The sequence below is a fragment of the Myxocyprinus asiaticus genome, chromosome 18 (assembly GCF_019703515.2).
Source record: "Myxocyprinus asiaticus isolate MX2 ecotype Aquarium Trade chromosome 18, UBuf_Myxa_2, whole genome shotgun sequence".
Classification (NCBI taxonomy): Eukaryota; Metazoa; Chordata; class Actinopteri; order Cypriniformes; family Catostomidae; genus Myxocyprinus; species Myxocyprinus asiaticus.
In genome coordinates, this window is record NC_059361.1 from 28,155,773 (window position 1) to 28,173,316 (window position 17,544).

The 17,544-nt window shown below is 36.9% G+C and overlaps 1 protein-coding gene across 5 annotated transcripts; it reads right to left on the reverse strand.

Moving 5' to 3' along the window:
- Nucleotides 1–583: 583 nt before the first annotated feature.
- On the reverse strand, nt 584–10,705 carry LOC127456402 (uncharacterized). Of its 5 annotated transcripts, none has more exons than XM_051724871.1 (9): nt 10,213–10,705; nt 9,919–10,032; nt 9,597–9,710; nt 9,281–9,394; nt 8,983–9,096; nt 7,263–7,454; nt 5,876–6,032; nt 5,067–5,255; nt 2,439–3,106 (listed from the first exon to the last, which is right to left on the reverse strand). In XM_051724871.1, the coding sequence occupies exons 1-9, from the start codon at nt 10,397–10,399 to the stop codon at nt 2,905–2,907; spliced, it is 1,383 nt and encodes a 460-aa protein (XP_051580831.1). In that variant the 5' UTR covers nt 10,400–10,705; the 3' UTR covers nt 2,439–2,904. The 5 variants fall into 5 exon arrangements, 4 of the variants coding, with proteins under 4 accessions (XP_051580832.1, XP_051580833.1, XP_051580834.1 ...); XR_007899831.1 differs by having other exon boundaries at nt 2,967–3,174; nt 4,757–5,255; XM_051724872.1 differs by lacking the exons at nt 2,439–3,106; nt 9,919–10,032 and adding an exon at nt 584–824.
- Nucleotides 10,706–17,544: the final 6,839 nt, after the last annotated feature.

Below are 17,544 nucleotides of genomic sequence, written 5' to 3' on the forward strand. Positions count from 1 at the left end.
GTGACATGGTGTTGATCTTCTTCTGTTAGTGTCATTATGTAAGGGGCCAGAGCCAGAAGAGGAGCATAGGTTATAACTGCTGGGATTAGAACCAATATAGTATTCTTTAGTGCTCTGTTCTTTATGGATGACCCATTTCCTCCACCAGTTTTGCCGTCACCTGGGCCCTTTTTACACAGTACAGACACAATGCCCACAAGACACCCCAGCATGAACAGTAAGAAAAAATCAAGAATGACTGACAAGTATGCAGCCACTGTAGGTAGTCTGAGGTAGAAGGTCACCACTGCAATGGAAAACGTGAAGATCCAGATTAGGGCAGACCAGAGAGCTCGATACTCCCATTTACTTGCTAGTTTCATGTAGAGCACCGCATGTCCCACGGCCATATAGCGCTCTGCACACATACTGGTCAAGAGGAGAGGACAGCCAAAGATGTTGAGGACTGAGATGGCCTCTGAAACTGTGAGAATCAGACCAAAGCGTCCACTAACAGTAATGTACACATCAAGAGGAAGAGAGATACAGAAGATTATGTTCAGCAGGGCAAGATTGAGTGCCAAAACTTCAGAGGGTGATAGTGATTTGCTGCCTCTCATTAGCAGCCATAGCAGAGCCACATTCGTTGGGAGGGCCACCACGAAAGTGAAGATGCTAAATGGAAAGCTAATATAAGAAGCATCTTTTGCATTGCACTTATCCACAATGGTAAGAAACAACACACTCCAATGATTTGGATGGTTAGTGGTATTTCTGTAAATATGTAGATTTGTAGTGTTGGTATAGATTTCATTTGTTGTGTTGATTGCCATGTTGATTGAGCACTGCAGATACAGCAAACAACAAAAGAATGTTGCTTTTAATTCAAAAAGGCATTGAAATGGTTCGATTTTCCTTTATACAATGGGGTTAAAAAATCCACATTCAAACTCTGGATTCAAAATCTAATTTAAATCTGGAAATACACAAAGTTTTAGGACTGTTATAATGTAAAAAAAAATTAGAAATATTTAAGACTATTTATATACAGTATGAACAATGAAAATGAAATGAGCAAATTTGATACATTGACCATGTTAACTCGTTTGTAAAAGGTCAGATTTCTTTGCTTACTTTGAAGCACACAAGATGCTCTTTGAAACATTGAAACAACAGGTTTTGTGCAAACCTTTGCAATTTTCACTCAAATTGTTATACTCATAATACATTTTTTTGATGGAAAACACAGTAATAAATTAGAAAAATGAAAAAAAAAAAACGATTTTTCACAGTGGTCCCAGACTTTTAGACCCCATTGTGTATGTTCATACATAACTATTAAAATTAGTATAAACAATTAAAATGAGTACAAAACACTGAAAGTGTTAATACATACACCTACCTTGTGGTGTGAGAGAAATATTGTGTCTGCTGTCTCTTCACTCTCTTCTTGATAGATACATACAGTATATATGATAAAATACACACTTTTATATCAGTCCTTGTTCTGTTGTGTCAATGTAAATGAAGTTCAATTATTTGAATACATGTTATGGCTCATCAAGTACAAGGTGTCCACACAATGAAAATCAGGGAATTTTTTTCTTTTCTGGTTTAGAAAAAAATACTAACCAAATCAACAGGAGAACAGGAGCATCTGGTTTCACTTAAGAGAAAAAAGCTGTTTTATTTAGTGTAGAATACTCATAATTGAATGAAGAGAGACACGTTCAAAAAGATGGACACAACAATATATTACAAATTAGTGCACAATAAGTGCATTTAAAGTGCAAATTTTACAGTTAGATTATAAGTTAACAATGGTTAAGCCTGATACTTTATGAATATTGTAACAAGAGTGTATACCTATGTTTTACAACAAATAATTAATGAAAACTGGTGGTAGATGGCCACCTTAAAGTGATAGTTCACCCAAAAACGAATATATATATATATATATAACATATGTATACTCATCCTCATGCACTCTCATGCCATGTTTATGACTTTCTTTCTTCTGATGAACACAAATGAAGATTTTTAGAAGAATATTTCAGTTTTGTAGGTCCTCACAAAGCAAGTGAATGGTGGCCAGAACTTTCAAGCTTCAGAAATCACTAAGGCAGCATGAAAGTAATCCATATGACTCCAGTGGTTTAATATATGGCTTCTGAAGCAATGCAATCACTTTGTGTGAGAAACATATCAATATTTAAATAGCTTTTTACTAAAAATCTCCACTTTCACTTTCAGACTATGAAAGAATGTGAAAATGGAGATTTATAGTAAAAAAGGACTTAAATATTGATCTGCTTCTCATCCACACCTATCATGTCACTTCTGAAGATACAGATTTAACCACTTGAGTCATATGGATTACTTTTATGCTGCCTTTATGCAATTTTTGGAGTTTCAAAGTTCTGGTCACCATTCACTTGCATTGTACAGACCTACAGATTCGAAATATTCTTCTAAAAATCTTTGTTTGTGTTCAGCAGAAGAAAGAAAGTCATACATATCTGGGATGGCATGAGGGTGAGTAAATGATGAGATAATTTTCATTTTTGGGTGAACTATCCCTTTAAGCAGACCTCTGAACTGTGCAAAACAAAACATTCTGATTAGTATTAGTATTAATTTGCTTACAATGTCATCAAAACGTCTTACAGTATGATTACATTTAATTAAGAATCTGACCAGAATAACTAAGCCCACCCCAAACTATTTAAAATACAGAAAATATCTTCAGCTTTCCTGCAGAAATATCAAAGTGCTTCTCCTGGTCACAAATTCCTTTTCAATCTCCTCACCATCTATTTGGCTGTATCTATCCACCATTCTTTTCTAAAATGTTTTCTGTGTTGTCTTGGCCACATTCAGTGCTGCTGATGGGAAAATTGCATAATGGTTGCATCCCCTTTGAGTCTATGGGTGGGTAACAGAAGGACCATGTGTGGTCTTGTTTTTTGGAGGAGTAGAAATCTGTACGTAAACAGAGTTGTTGGTGGAGGTGGTGGGGTTTGGCCCAGTTTGGACCCTCTGGAAAACAAGGGCTGGGTAGATTTGGCTGTTGGCTTGGTATGTGGGGTATGTGGTATGGGGGCTTCTCAGCAGGCTCTCCTGACTCCTGGTTAGAAGGGAGAAAAGCTATCTTATGTACTAAATCATAGAAAGTAGAACCTGTTTTTAAGTCTACTGTACAGGTGCATCTCAATAAATTAGAATGTCGTGGAAAAGTTCATTTATTTCAGTAATTCAACTCAAATTGTGAAACTCGTGTATTAAATAAATTCAATGCACACAGACTGAAGTAGTTTAAGTCTTTGGTTCTTTTAATTGTGATGATTTTGGCTCACATTTAACAAAAACCCACCAATTCACTATCTCAAAAAATTAGAATACGGTGACATGCCAATCAGCTAATCAACTCAAAACACCTGCAAAGGTTTCCTGAGCCTTCAAAATGGTCTCTCAGTTTGGTTCACTAGGCTACACAATCATGGGGAAGACTGCTGATCTGACAGTTGTCCAGAAGACAATCATTGACACCCTTCACAAGGAGGGTAAGCCACAAACATTCATTGCCAAAGAAGCTGGCTGTTCACAGAGTGCTGTATCCAAGCATGTTAACAGAAAGTTGAGTGGAAGGAAAAAGTGTGGAAGAAAAAGATGCACAACCAACCGAGAGAACCGCAGCCTTACGATTGTCAAGCAAAATCGATTCAAGAATTTGGGTGAACTTCACAAGGAATGGACTGAGGCTGGGGTCAAGACATCAAGAGCCACCACACAGAGACATGTCAAGGAATTTGGCTACAGTTGTCGTATTCCTCTTGTTAAGCCACTCCTGAACCACAGACAACGTCAGAGGCGTCTTACCTGGGCTAAGGAGAAGAAGAACTGGACTGTTGCCCAGTGGTCCAAAGTCCTCTTTTCAGATGAGAGCAAGTTTTGTATTTCATTTGGAAACCAAGGTCTTAGAGTCTGGAGGAAGGGTGGAGAAGCTCATAGCCCAAGTTGCTTGAAGTCCAGTGTTAAGTTTCCACAGTCTGTGATGATTTGGGGTGCAATGTCATCTGCTGGTGTTGGTCCATTGTGTTTTTTGAAAACCAAAGTCACTGCACCCGTTTACCAAGAAATTTTGGAGCACTTCATGCTTCCTTCTGCTGACCAGCTTTTTAAAGATGCTGATTTCATTTTCCAGCAGGATTTGGCACCTGCCCACACTGCCAAAAGCACCAAAAGTTGGTTAAATGACCATGGTGTTGGTGTGCTTGACTGGCCAGCAAACTCACCAGACCTGAACCCCATAGAGAATCTATGGGGTATTGTCAAGAGGAAAATGAGAAACAAGAGACCAAAAAATGCAGATGAGCTGAAGGCCACTGTCAAAGAAACCTGGGCTTCCATACCACCTCAGCAGTGCCACAAACTGATCACCTCCATGCCATGCCGAATTGAGGCAGTAATTAAAGCAAAAGGAGCCCCTACCAAGTATTGAGTACATATACAGTAAATGAACATACTTTCCAGAAGGCCAACAATTCACTAAAAATGTTTTTTTATTGGTCTTATGATGTATTCTAATTTTTTGAGATAGTGAATTGGTGGGTTTTTGCTAAATGTGAGCCAAAATCATCACAATTAAAAGAACCAAAGACTTAAACTACTTCAGTCTGTGTGCATTGAATTTATTTAATACATGAGTTTCACAATTTGAGTTGAATTACTGAAATAAATGAACTTTTCCACGACATTCTAATTTATTGAGATGCACCTGTAAGTGGCTATGGATAAAAAGTTTATATTCACCAAGACATGAAAAAATTGTCATCATTTTCTCACCCTCATGTTGTTCCAAACCCATAAGATTTTCTTTTTTTGGTGGAACACACAAGGAAAGGTTAAGCAGAATGTTGGGGTCTGCCATCCACAGTTACCATCATATTTCTTTTCATACATTGAAAGTGAATGGTGAAATTGAACATTTTACCTAACATCTCCTTTTGTTTTTCATGGAAGAAAGAAATTCATACAAGTTTGGAATAAATTAATTGTGAGTATCCCTTTAAAATTGATCTCCTTACCTCTCATACCCTCTGTTCTCATAGGCTCTGACAACCTCAGAATAAACAGGGCTACCAGGAGGCAGTGGTCGGTCAAGACGCTGGGACAGGTTGAAAAGTTTAGGTGGGGGGAATGCCTCCCAGTCCAGCTGCTCTCTTTGTAACCAGGATGGGCTCCTATGAGATCTAGAGCTCCGCTTTTCTCTTCTCCTAAGGGTCAACAAATAATAATTTTTGAAGTTTAATTTTTAACACCATCATCAAAACCATAGATCACAGTATATTTGCTTAGGCCTGTGTATTCTAGGAAATGTAAATATTCATACATGAACAGATGAATATCAGGTTCAAACATATTTGTTTAAATTATTCTATTGAGAGACACCAAAACTGTTGGCATGTCCTCATGATTATGACTGATTTTTTTAATTAATATGAATGTGCAAATAATGCAATAAGGCTTTACGTTGTGTCTAAGAAAACTCCCTTACTTGTGGTACAATCACTGTAATGCATGGACTCGAGTGGCCTATTGCTTTTATAAAACAGCAGTTACAGAACTATAATAAAAGACACCAGTGTTCAACAAACACTTACATTTATTATTGATCATTATCCAAATAAACATTTATTCCGCTAGGTAATATAGTTCATTATTTTAACTATAGGCTGTTATGACATAGCAATGTAGCAACATAGCCTATCAATATATTAGTGGTATTTGTTAGGTATTTGTTTATAGAAATTAAGCAAATCTTTTGAACCCAGCTCATTTAATCATAGACGAACTATTCATTTGACAATGTTTTTTGTTAAAGTGACTCTCTAACCTGCTCCTGCCTGTCCGTTGCTTTTCCCTCTTTTTACTGATGTGCTCTTGACAACAGCAGATGATGAAGAACACACTCATGAGCAAGATGACCACCCCACTGACTATCGAAACCAACAAAGCAATGCGAAGTCCCTGGTCATTTGGCCTAGGGATGCCTGGAAAAATAATGTGATGCTTTTAACAGATATCATTCTATTTACCAGAAACAGAGAGAAAAACTGCAATTCATTATATTAAATATTTAAAAGCTGAAGTGTGTGATTTTTTTCCATGTTAAAATACTCTCTCCTATCCCAGGTTAATATGTAGAGACATCTATAGGTGAACCATTTTTCAGGTTGATTAAACTGTGGCTGTATAGTGTCAAAACATTGCTCTGTTTGTTTGAGCATCCCGACCAGCCTAACATAGTAACACTGGCTAATTCAATGGAGTGAGTCTGGGGGCAGGACTATCTGTTTGACAAATCACTGGCAGGTGTTTTTGGAAAACCTGTCTGAAAACAATCATTAGTTTTGCAATTCCATTTGGTGACACTAGTGGTCTATTATACACTTTTGAAATGACACATTTCAGCTTTAAAAGACTATTCTAGGTTCATCAGAAGTTAAGCTCAATAAAAAGCATTTTGTGGCATGATGTTGATTACCACAAACATTATTTCAACTCGTCCCTCTGTTTCTTAAAAAAAAACAACAAAAAAAAACAAAACATCTGGGTTACAATGAGGCACAATGAAAGTGAATGGGACCAATTTTTGGAGATTTAAAGGCAGAAATGTGAAGTTTATAATTTTATAAAAGTACTTACATTAATTCTTCTGTTAAAACTCTATTATTTGGGCTGTAAAGTTGTTTCAATTGTCATCTTCACAGCCATTTTGTAGGTTAGGGCGTTGTGTCGTCATGGCAACGAAGTTGTAAAATTGGCTATAACTTTACACAGAAAAGGTTAGTAAGTGATTCTATCACAAAAAATCATGTTAACACGTATATTGTTTATGTCTTGTGGCTATACTTTTGAAATAGTGAGTATTCTAATGTTTACAAATTGGCCCCATTGACTTCCATTGTAAAGTGCCTCACTGGTTTTTTAAAGGAAGAACAAGTCTAAAATAACTTTTGTGGTAATAAATATTATGCCACAAATTCTGACGATTGAGCTTAACTTGTATTGAATCCAGAATATTCTTTTTAACCTGAACATGTCCTGCAGATAATAACAGACATGTTCCTGCAGTATATTTAGGGGAAATAAACAAAGTTTTCCATGTACACAGCAATCGAATGGAAATGGAGAGCTAATGGAAAGTTTTTTTTTTTTTTTTTTTTTTTTTTTTTTTACAAACTATATTTATATAAAATATAATTCAATGGCTGCCATACTCTCACAGACTGGAAGGTAGCTGCTCCATTGAGGGGTGCCTGCTTTCAGGATACAGGTAATTTTCTCATGGCCAACCAGTTGGTAACCCTCCCTGCACCAGAACACAAGCATAGAGCCCACAGACACCCCTGTGCCATGCTCCACGTAGTATGATCCCCGTCGAGGGGGAAGCAGAGACATACACGTACGTCCTATGAGAACATATTGACAGACAGACAGAAGTGGTCATGGACAGTCAGTCACATAGATAAGATCAGAGCAAATAGACTTAGACCAGCATGAATTTCGTTGCTGGTCTATGCTAGTTTAGCTGGTCAACCTGCGTGATGTTTCTGTAAGAGTGCCTGTGGTGATAAATTATGACTAAGCCGTGAATTGACTCATGACACATGCCTGAATGTATTTTATATTCAGTAAAATCTTTTAAATTCCAATACATGCAAAATAATGTAACCCTCTCAGGAATGAGATTGTGATTGCCATTGTACTAGTCCAGTTACTGCACACACACACACACACACACACACACAGATGTTGGTGCAGCTATCATTATGAGGACTCTCCATAGACATAATGATTTTTATACTGTACAAACTATAGATTCTATCCCCTAACCCTAACCCTACCCCTAAACCTAACCCTCACAAAAAACTTACTGCATTTCTACATTTTCAATAAAACATAATTTAGTATGTTTTTTAAGCTATTTGAATTATGGGGACACTAGAAATGTCCTCATAAACCACATTTATAGCATAATACCCTTGTAATTATCAGTTTATAACCTAAAAAAAGTCCTCGTACACCACTTAAACCTGCCCACACACACACACACACACATGTGTGTGTGTGTGTGTGTGTGTGTGTGTGTGTGTGTGTGCAGTAACTGGACAGCAAACAATCTATACCATATGTAATATATATATATATATATATATATATATATATATATATATATATATATATATATATATATATATATATATTACATATGGTATGGATTGTTTCTACTTTCATATGCATGTTGTTGTCATTATTGTAGACATCTGTGTCCACTGCATCTTTGTATCCTGTGGTGAACCACAGTACATTTTCATAATTGTGTACATGGCTGTCACCTATTTGCATGGTGGTCTGAGAGTAAATTACACTTTGTATTCAAATCTGTGACTGTCTACTCTATATGTCCTGCTTCTTAAATGCCCCTTCCCCTCCCACCTTCCTGTCAGGAGGCCTCCCCTCTTTTGGAATAGCATCTGATGAAATAAAGATAAGGCCCTTTATCAGATATTGATTTATTCCTCTAGGCTCTCCTATTATTTAGAACCTGTGAAAGTGCACTTAGTGCTACCCAGCTGATATGATCTGTCAAGGCATTCTGAGCACAGGTGAAGAGAGGTTTGTGCTATGGTGTGCTAAAAGTGTATGAAGTGCTAAAAGAGCCTTGTTAAAAGCTCTGCACACGTGTTGTAATGTCCAACAGGAAAGTTCATGTATTGTGTAATTTTGTATATCATATCATGTCTTCTAACACAGCCACTGTCTATCAATCTGTCCATCCATCATCTATCTATCTATCTATCTATCTATCTATCTATCTATCTATCTGTCTATCAATCTGTCCATCCATCATCTATCTATCTATCTATCGATCTATCTATCTATCTATCTATCTATCTATCTATCTATCTATCTATCTATCTGTGCAGTTGTTCTCACCTGTGTTGTTGTTGCTGGATGGTTCTGTAGAGTCAGTCTGATGCTCTGGTTCTGTTGACTGCTCCTCCGTGGATGGAGCAGATGTGGTCATGAGCAGAATGGGGCTTAATGAGGCTGCATGAGTGTGCGGAAACCTCACAGTCAGTCCACACACAACTCACATAAAGGGCCAGATTTTATCATCAAATACCCCAAATCAAGGCTCCATCAAAAGAGCAGATACTGTATGCATGCATGAATGTATGTATCTGTCCGTCCATCTATCTATTCATTCATCAGTGTGTGCAGTTGTTCTCACCTGTGTTGTTGTGGTTGGATGGATCTGTAGGGTAAGTCTGATGTTCTGGGTTTGTTGACTGCTCTTCCATGGATTGAGCAGATGTGGTCATTAGCAGAATGGGGCTCAATGAGGCTGCAAGAGTATGTGGAAAACCATACAATCAGTCCACACACAAATCACAACAAGGGCCACACTGATATTATCATCAAATGCCCCCAGGGGCCACAACACAAGGATCAAAACAGCAGATGTGCATGTAAGTGTGCATCTATCTATCCATCCATCCATCCATCCATCTATCTATCTATCTATCTATCTATGCAGTTGTTCTCACCTGTGTTGTTGTTGCTGGATGGATCTGTAAAATCAGTCTGATACTCTGGTTCTGTTGACTGCTGCTCCATGGATGGAGCAGATGTGGTCATGAGCAGAATGGGGCTCAATGAGGCTGCATGCAGAAAACCACACAGTCAGTCCACACACAACTCACAACAAGGGCCACACTGATGTTATCATCAAAGGCCCCCAGGGGCCACAACACAAGGATCAAAACAGCAGATGTGCATGTAAGTGTGCATCTATCTATCTATCCATCCATCCATCCATCTATCTATCTATCTATCTATCTATCTATCTATCTATGCAGTTGTTCTCACCTGTGTTGTTGTTGCTGGATGGATCTGTAAAATCAGTCTGATACTCTGGTTCTGTTGACTGCTGCTCCATGGATGGAGCAGATGTGGTCATGAGCAGAATGGGGCTCAATGAGGCTGCATGCAGAAAACCACACAGTCAGTCCACACACAACTCACAACAAGGGCCACACTGATGTTATCATCAAAGGCCCCCAGGGGCCACAACACAAGGATCAAAACAGCAGATGTGTATGTATGTGTGCATCCATCCATCCATCCATCTATCTATCTATCATTGTGTGCAGTTGTTCTCACCTGTGTTGTTGTTGCTGGATGGATCTGTAGGGTCAGTCTGATGTTCTGGTTCTGTTGACTGCTCCTCCGTGGTTGGAGCAGATGTGGTCATGAGCAGAATGGGGCTCAATGAGGCTGCATGAGTGTGCGGAAACCACACAGTCAGTCCACATATAACCCACACCAAAGGCCACACTGATGTCATCATCAAAGGCCCCCAGGGGCCACAACACAAGGATCAAAATAGCAGATATGTCCTCAGGTTATTACAATAATCTGCATAGCAAGATAAACATAGCTGACCAAAATCCATCCATACTGCTCAATGAGAGAATATCACCATGAAACCAATTGCTCCTATTAAAGATGTTTGTAAATATACAGGTTTTTGAGATCGTCCAAGCACATGCCCATAGCTCCTAAAAATTTCAGCTCTTTGTGTCTTCTTCTCTTGTTCTCTTGCTGTATTAAGTGTAGGTTTCCCTCTATGTGTATTCAGCATCTGATCTGTCTCTCCGCTCACCACCTCTGTTATCCTACAGCATACAGTGAGGCAGTCAGGGCTCTTACATAACACGAAGAGCACGTGTGAATGTAATTTTGTGCACTCTAAATTCCTTGATCTCATCTCTCCAATAACCCGTGCATGCTCTCTCTCTCCCTTGGGACAGCCGAGGGTGAATCAAGGCATGTCATGATGCCCATGTAAGCCTCTGTCTCATATCTAAATGCAACAAAAAGAGAGAGGCGATCTGTAGGCACACAGCATATTATATATTTATAATATTTCATCAGATCAACATGTTGACATATAATGCATCACGATTTCTTGTGCACCCCGAAGAACAATAACGTGTGTGTTTGCATATGTGTGTATAAACAGTGTGATGCAGCAGATGGTGTTTAAAGATGGCACGTGGGCCAAACACCAGTATGGTATGAATTTTGTTCACTTGGATGAGCACAGTGGGTTTGAAATTCACAGTGTAGAGTGTCTGTTAGACTGTGTGGGATGTGTTAGAGAGATGCTATTGGGAGGATTTCTCTCTGCATAACACTAAAACCGTGGTAACAGTGTCACTATCTGTATATCAGTGTTTACCATAACAAGACAGGGTACGATAAGATGTATATAATGCAGGCAGTTTCTTCTTTAATCTAGAGATTATTACAGTGTTTATCATCATCTATGGTCTTATTGTAGAATGTCCTATGAATGTTTGTTAAATCATGGATGGACATTTTACCCAGGATACAATCAAAAAACATGTTTGTTTGTTTTTTTAGCTGTGTTCAGTCACATCTGTTGTATTTTTTACATTTTTGAAACTGTGTACTGGAACAACACTATGAGTGTTGACTTATATGAGGGGCTTTGATACAGTATGCAGCTACAGTTATTACTCATGCTTCAAATTTCCTTATATCAAATAATTAGTTTGACTTTGACTTAGTAATACTTTAAGCTTTAAAATGCTATGCATTAAAATGTTTGGTGAAAAAGGCAAAGAATTAAAACCATGTAAAGAATCTTTGGGGCTTAATTTTGTTCTTTGCATTGACACTTACTGTATGAATAATATTTGATATCCAGGCAATAAGGAGGATCTCACAGAACCATTCATCAAGAGTGCAAAACAAAAACTGGCATCGCTCCCACTTAACAATCATACAAATGAGGACTGTGAATAACTAGTTTGTCCATTTGCAGCCAGAAACTTTTTCAATGAGAGCAATACAAGTGGCAGGGAAATGTAGTGGGCTGATTTGTTAGTATTAGGGTATGGATTTTATTTATTGCAATATCAAGATTTTAGGTGTGTGTGTATGTGTATGTGTACAAGTTTCACTATATTTATAAGGGCCACATTTTTGAAAATGTTCTCACTAACATAGTGAACATGTTGAAAACCTACAGGGTAAATCTCATGAAACTGAGCTTGAGCTATGGCAGTGAGGATATCTATATAAACATCAATATAAAATTCTATTCTGATAAATGAACACAATAGATAAACAGTACATGTGCTCCATCTTGGACATAAAGATTACAAAGCATGTCATGTTTTATTTTACCTTTTTTAAAGAATTTTATGGAAAATTCTCATTACCGCAATGCATCCAGCTTAAAAATTAGGACTGTTTAATGTAGTATAAACAAAATAAAACAATCTTAAAATGGAATTTCCATAATGTATTGTTGTTCCCAAGACCCGATAGTACATAAAAATAATTTATTTGACACTCCAAACATCACTATCTGGATAATAGCATGAAAAAAACTGGTGTCCATCAAGCCATTTCTCTGTATTGCAACACTTTTTGGCTGCCTTTTGAAAACAAATAATTTTTGTGAAGTAAAGACTTGTTCTGCTGTGATGCATCAGCAAGAGTAGAAGTTCAAACATGAATACTTAGATACTGGTCACCTCACTTTTTTTACTAAAAATGTTGTAGTTGTGTCTATTTAACCTGTTTCAGACACTTTGCATTCTCATTACCGCAACGAATGCTAAATTTGTTAGACAATGGATTTAATGATCAATCTTGCCAACCATATTCGTTTTTACATATCTCTGTGAGATGAAGCAATCATTTTTGCTCACTTATAATGGGTGTCTCTATTATCAGGGTTTTTGTGTTAGGTCACCACATTACCGCAACATTTGTATAATTGTTTCAGTAATGAGAAAATATTCTGTTTTTCAGTATTTCAAGTTAAAATTTTCTTTTCAGTTCCAAAATGAATGCATTTTAATATTATTAATGCATTATATTGTTACCTAGGTTGAACGAGAGAGAGCTGCTGCTGAAGTTAGATTGGCAATATTGAGAGATATAAGCATATTGGCCAAAACAATGTTTTGATATTTTTGTATGTTACCTTTTCCATTTCTGTTATTTAATTAATCATTTTGTGCCTCATAATTGTTTTAGTTTATATATGCTGCTAAAAAGCCTATGATAGGATGTTTGTATGACAACTTACCCCACATAGTATGTAAACATGTGCTCTTATTGGGGTGAGTTTTCACAAAAGCTTTAGCTTTTTTCCTCGGCAATAACAGTGAAAATGTTCAATAGCTTTTTGTAGCCAAAACTTTAAGGTATGTGGCAATGCAGAAGTTGAGACGCTGACTCAATAATACCCCACTACCCTGAGAAATATTCCCTGCAGTAAAAAGTGTGACACCTAGCCCCAGTCTACAAAATAATTAAATTAAATTAAAATTAAATTAAATATAGTCAAGTTGTCTGTCCTGCCCATTTTACATACCTTTTCAATAATTGTACTTAAAATTTTCATTTACACAATGTCTCCATTTGTGACACAAAATAAAAATAAAAAAATTAAAAAAATGCATGTCATACTAAATGTTTTCTAAATTAATTAAAATCATAAATTAAATATTCTTGTATAAAAAAAATAGAAAAATTTCAGGAAAATTAAATGTCCATCAGCGATGTTCTCATTCTCTGTCCATTAAGATTTGTTCATAAAGACTGTTAGCAAAACATTCTGAGGTCTCTCATCCTCCTTACTAGGCCCTGTGGAAGAGACCTGTTTCTGTGAAAATTTAATCTGTGATATATATTTAGATATAAAGTAATTAGCTTCTCTATTGTTAGCAAAACATGGCAAGTTTTATTATAATAAAATAAATTAATAAATGTTCTTAAAGTTTAAGAACATTTTACATGATTTATTTGTACCATTATTTGTTATTTAATAAATGATTATACAGCTAAAGGAGGTGTGCTAATACCCTTGACTTGAGTGTATCACAGTTTTAAAGGCTGTCCAAGTGATCTAGACAGTAACATGTTCAACAGGGTAAATCAGGTAGACAAAATGCTCTCATACTATTTATATTAACAGCCACTAATATGCATAAATAATGATTTAGGTGCTTGAGGGTGGAGGGAAGGATCTTCTAAAAAAAAATACATGGAATTTAGCTGTAAATCTTGAATGGAATTCTCATTATCAGAACTTTTTTTATCATTACTGATACACATAACAATACGTTATAGATTACACAGCCAAGAAACCTTTACAATTATTAAATGGCAATTGTGATCATTTATCCTTATACTAGTCATTATGGGTTCATATGAAACACAAAAAAAAACAAGGTGTGATATTGGTAGGTGTGTTTCGGTAATGAGACCAATTGTAAATTTTTTAATCAAATTTGGCGAGTAATGATTTTTGTTTAGAGCATCTAATAAAGGTTGGCATGTACATTTTTATTATTTTCAAACTAATCAGCTACTTAGATTTTTGGCCACAGTTTTATGTGTTGCAGTAATGAGAATTTTTTCTGGAATGATAATTTTGTCTTCAAAAATTTGTAAAAATGTCCAAATATTGATTTTACTGTTTACAATGATTTCAGACTTCCCTTTTTATGTTCCAAATAAGAAACTAAATCGTTAACTTTAAAAAAAATCTTGAATGGCCTCGTTAAAATCAGTTTTTCGTGAGATTTACCCTACCAGTGAGGACATTTTAAGTGGTCCACACTATAAAAAGGGCTCATAAATCGGACAAATCATGTTTATGTGAATGTTAGGTGTAGGGTTAGGATTAGGGTTGCCACCCATCCAGGATTTTCCAGGATCGTCCCGGTTTTTGATCATCTGTCCTGAAAAAATCAAATTCCATTCCGGGATGCAAAATGTCCTGGAATTTGAATAATTTCTGGATACGTTCACATATGAACCCTGGTTTATAAGCACATGTAACAGCTCACAAACAGAAGGGAAGGAGAACACAGGGAAGCAGGTTTTTCCAGGCTCAGGTAGGACTTTTAATCAGCCACTTCAATGCTTTACAACTTCACAAACTCATCAGCTTCACAGGCACATAGTAACTTAAACACAACAGCTTCACAAACATAACAGATTAAACGTAGCAGCTTCAGGAGCACCGTGGCCTTCCTTGTGCCAGACTCTCTCTCACTCTCTCTGCTGGTGGCGTGACTGCTTATATGCCGCTCTCCCCATGCACACTGGAATTAGAGACAGGTGTTACACATAATCTAGCTCAGGTACAAGCACACTTACTGCTTTCTCTCTCTCCGGATGGACGCTTGACCACGCCCCCGCTGCTACAGCACAATATGATAAAAGAGGAGAATCAAACACATTCTCATATGAATCATTAAAAAGTCTGATTAATTTTTGTGAAATGGTTTGTTTGGATAATTGAGATTTAGATTTTTCACTTTTGTGTGAACTTAACTTACTATTATGCTTTCATTATCTCATTAACAATTTTTATTGATTCCAAACTCAAATCAACAGAAACAGTACATGAAAACACAGAATCAGCTTTCACAACAACAGACATACATATAAACAGACAGTCCAAAGAAAATACTCGATGACATAAAAAGACACAAAAGATTAACCAACAAAAAAGAAAAAGAAAAAAGTTCCAAATATTAATTATATATATTCAATCCAAACTGTCCCTCTCCACTGCTCCTCCCTGGCATCCCTCTAGGAAGGCCAAATAAGTGCCCCACTTCTTGTCATAAGTACCCAAACTGCCCAGCCATCTATGTGACATCTTTTCAAAGGCTGCCACTCTGCCCAACTCATCATGCTGGCAAGGACCCAGTTTTTTATGTGTTTATTCCCTACGTTAATACTCGCCCCATCACCCAAAATACAAAGTCTGGGGCAGAATAAAATCTGAGTGCTCCAGACCTCACAGACATAACTCTGAACCCTCAACCAAAACTCTTGAATCTTAGTACAGAACCAAAAAAACGTGGGCTATATACCCATCCTCCGACTGGCATCGCCAGCAAATAGGTGTTTCTTTAAGGCCAAGCCTATACAATCTAGAGGGAGCCCAATAAAAACAATGCAGAATCTTAAACTGAATGAGGCGCACCCTTGCATCCCTAGACATAGACGTGACATTTTAAAAAATCCTACCCCATTCTTCATTCTCCAGTATTAAATTCAAGTCTCTCTCAAATAACTTCTTAAGAGATGTTAAAATCCCATCCCCTAAACTCTGAATTAGCCAGGAATAGTACGCTGAAGCCTCGTGACCCTTTCCAAAAGCAGCAAGCACCATCTCAAGAGTGTCCGCTGCTTTAGGGGGCTGCGTACTACACCAAAATTTGGCACAAAGTAGATGGCACAGCTGTAAGTACCTGAAGAATTGAGATCTGGGAATCCCATACCGTTGTATAATATTTTCAAAGGATCTCAACACTCCATTTTCATACAGGTCACCCAGAGGGTTGGGGAGTAACGGAATACATATAACGGGATTACGTATTTAAAATACAAAATATAAGTAACTGTATTCCACTACAGTTACAATTTAAATAATTGGTCATTAGAATACAGTTACATTCAAAAAGTATTTTGATTACTGAAGAGATTACTTTGAATTTTATTGTCATTTGATTCATTTAATATTTAGTCCTTTCAGATGGAAAACATTTATATATATAAATGATGCAAACCAAAGTGCATTTGAACAGCGGTGAAACACTTTCTTATGATGTGTTACATTCATATGAGCAGACAGAGAAGTACGTTTGAAGTAAGTTTGGAGCAGAAGAAATAGAAATAAACCTTGTGTAAATTGCCAGCTTTACACTAAGCTAAAATGCTATTTCTAGCCATTTTACATGCACGTTACCAGGCACGATCATATTTTTTTATCAAGAAAATTCACGTTGGATCATAATTTCTTTTTTTCTAGTAAGACCTTTGATATTAGGGCAAAAATTGTATACTTGCTAATAATTTTTGTATTGTTTTCCTGTAAAAATATCTAAAAATCCTTAAAAAAGAACAGTTTGATTTATCTTGTTTTAGAAACAACACTGCATAAGATATTTAGGTTTTTCAGAGAATGTATTTTTAACATGTGTATTTTGTCTTACTGTACTGGCAGAATTTTTATAGTCAAAAACAAGTGAAAAAATCTACCAGTGCTGAAGAAGAAATCCAAATAGAATACGTTATTGACCTTGAGTATTCAACGGAATATGCTACAAATTACATTTTACAGCATGTACTCTGTAATATGTAGTGGAATACATTTCAAAAGTAACCCTCCCAACCCCGGTCACCCAGCGTAGCAACTCAATCCATTCTGTCCAGCAGAAAGGGGATTTGTTACTGCACAATTTAGGGTTTAAACAAACACTTGCGGCAACATTCAGGTAAATGTCCAAACTGAACACACGGGAAACTTTTGTCCACACTAAATGCATATGCGATATAACGGGATGTGTCTTTACTTCTCCCGGCAGCTTGGTAGAAAGACTTTGCAATGGCAAGACAGGGGCAAGGAACTTCTGTTCAATAAAGAGC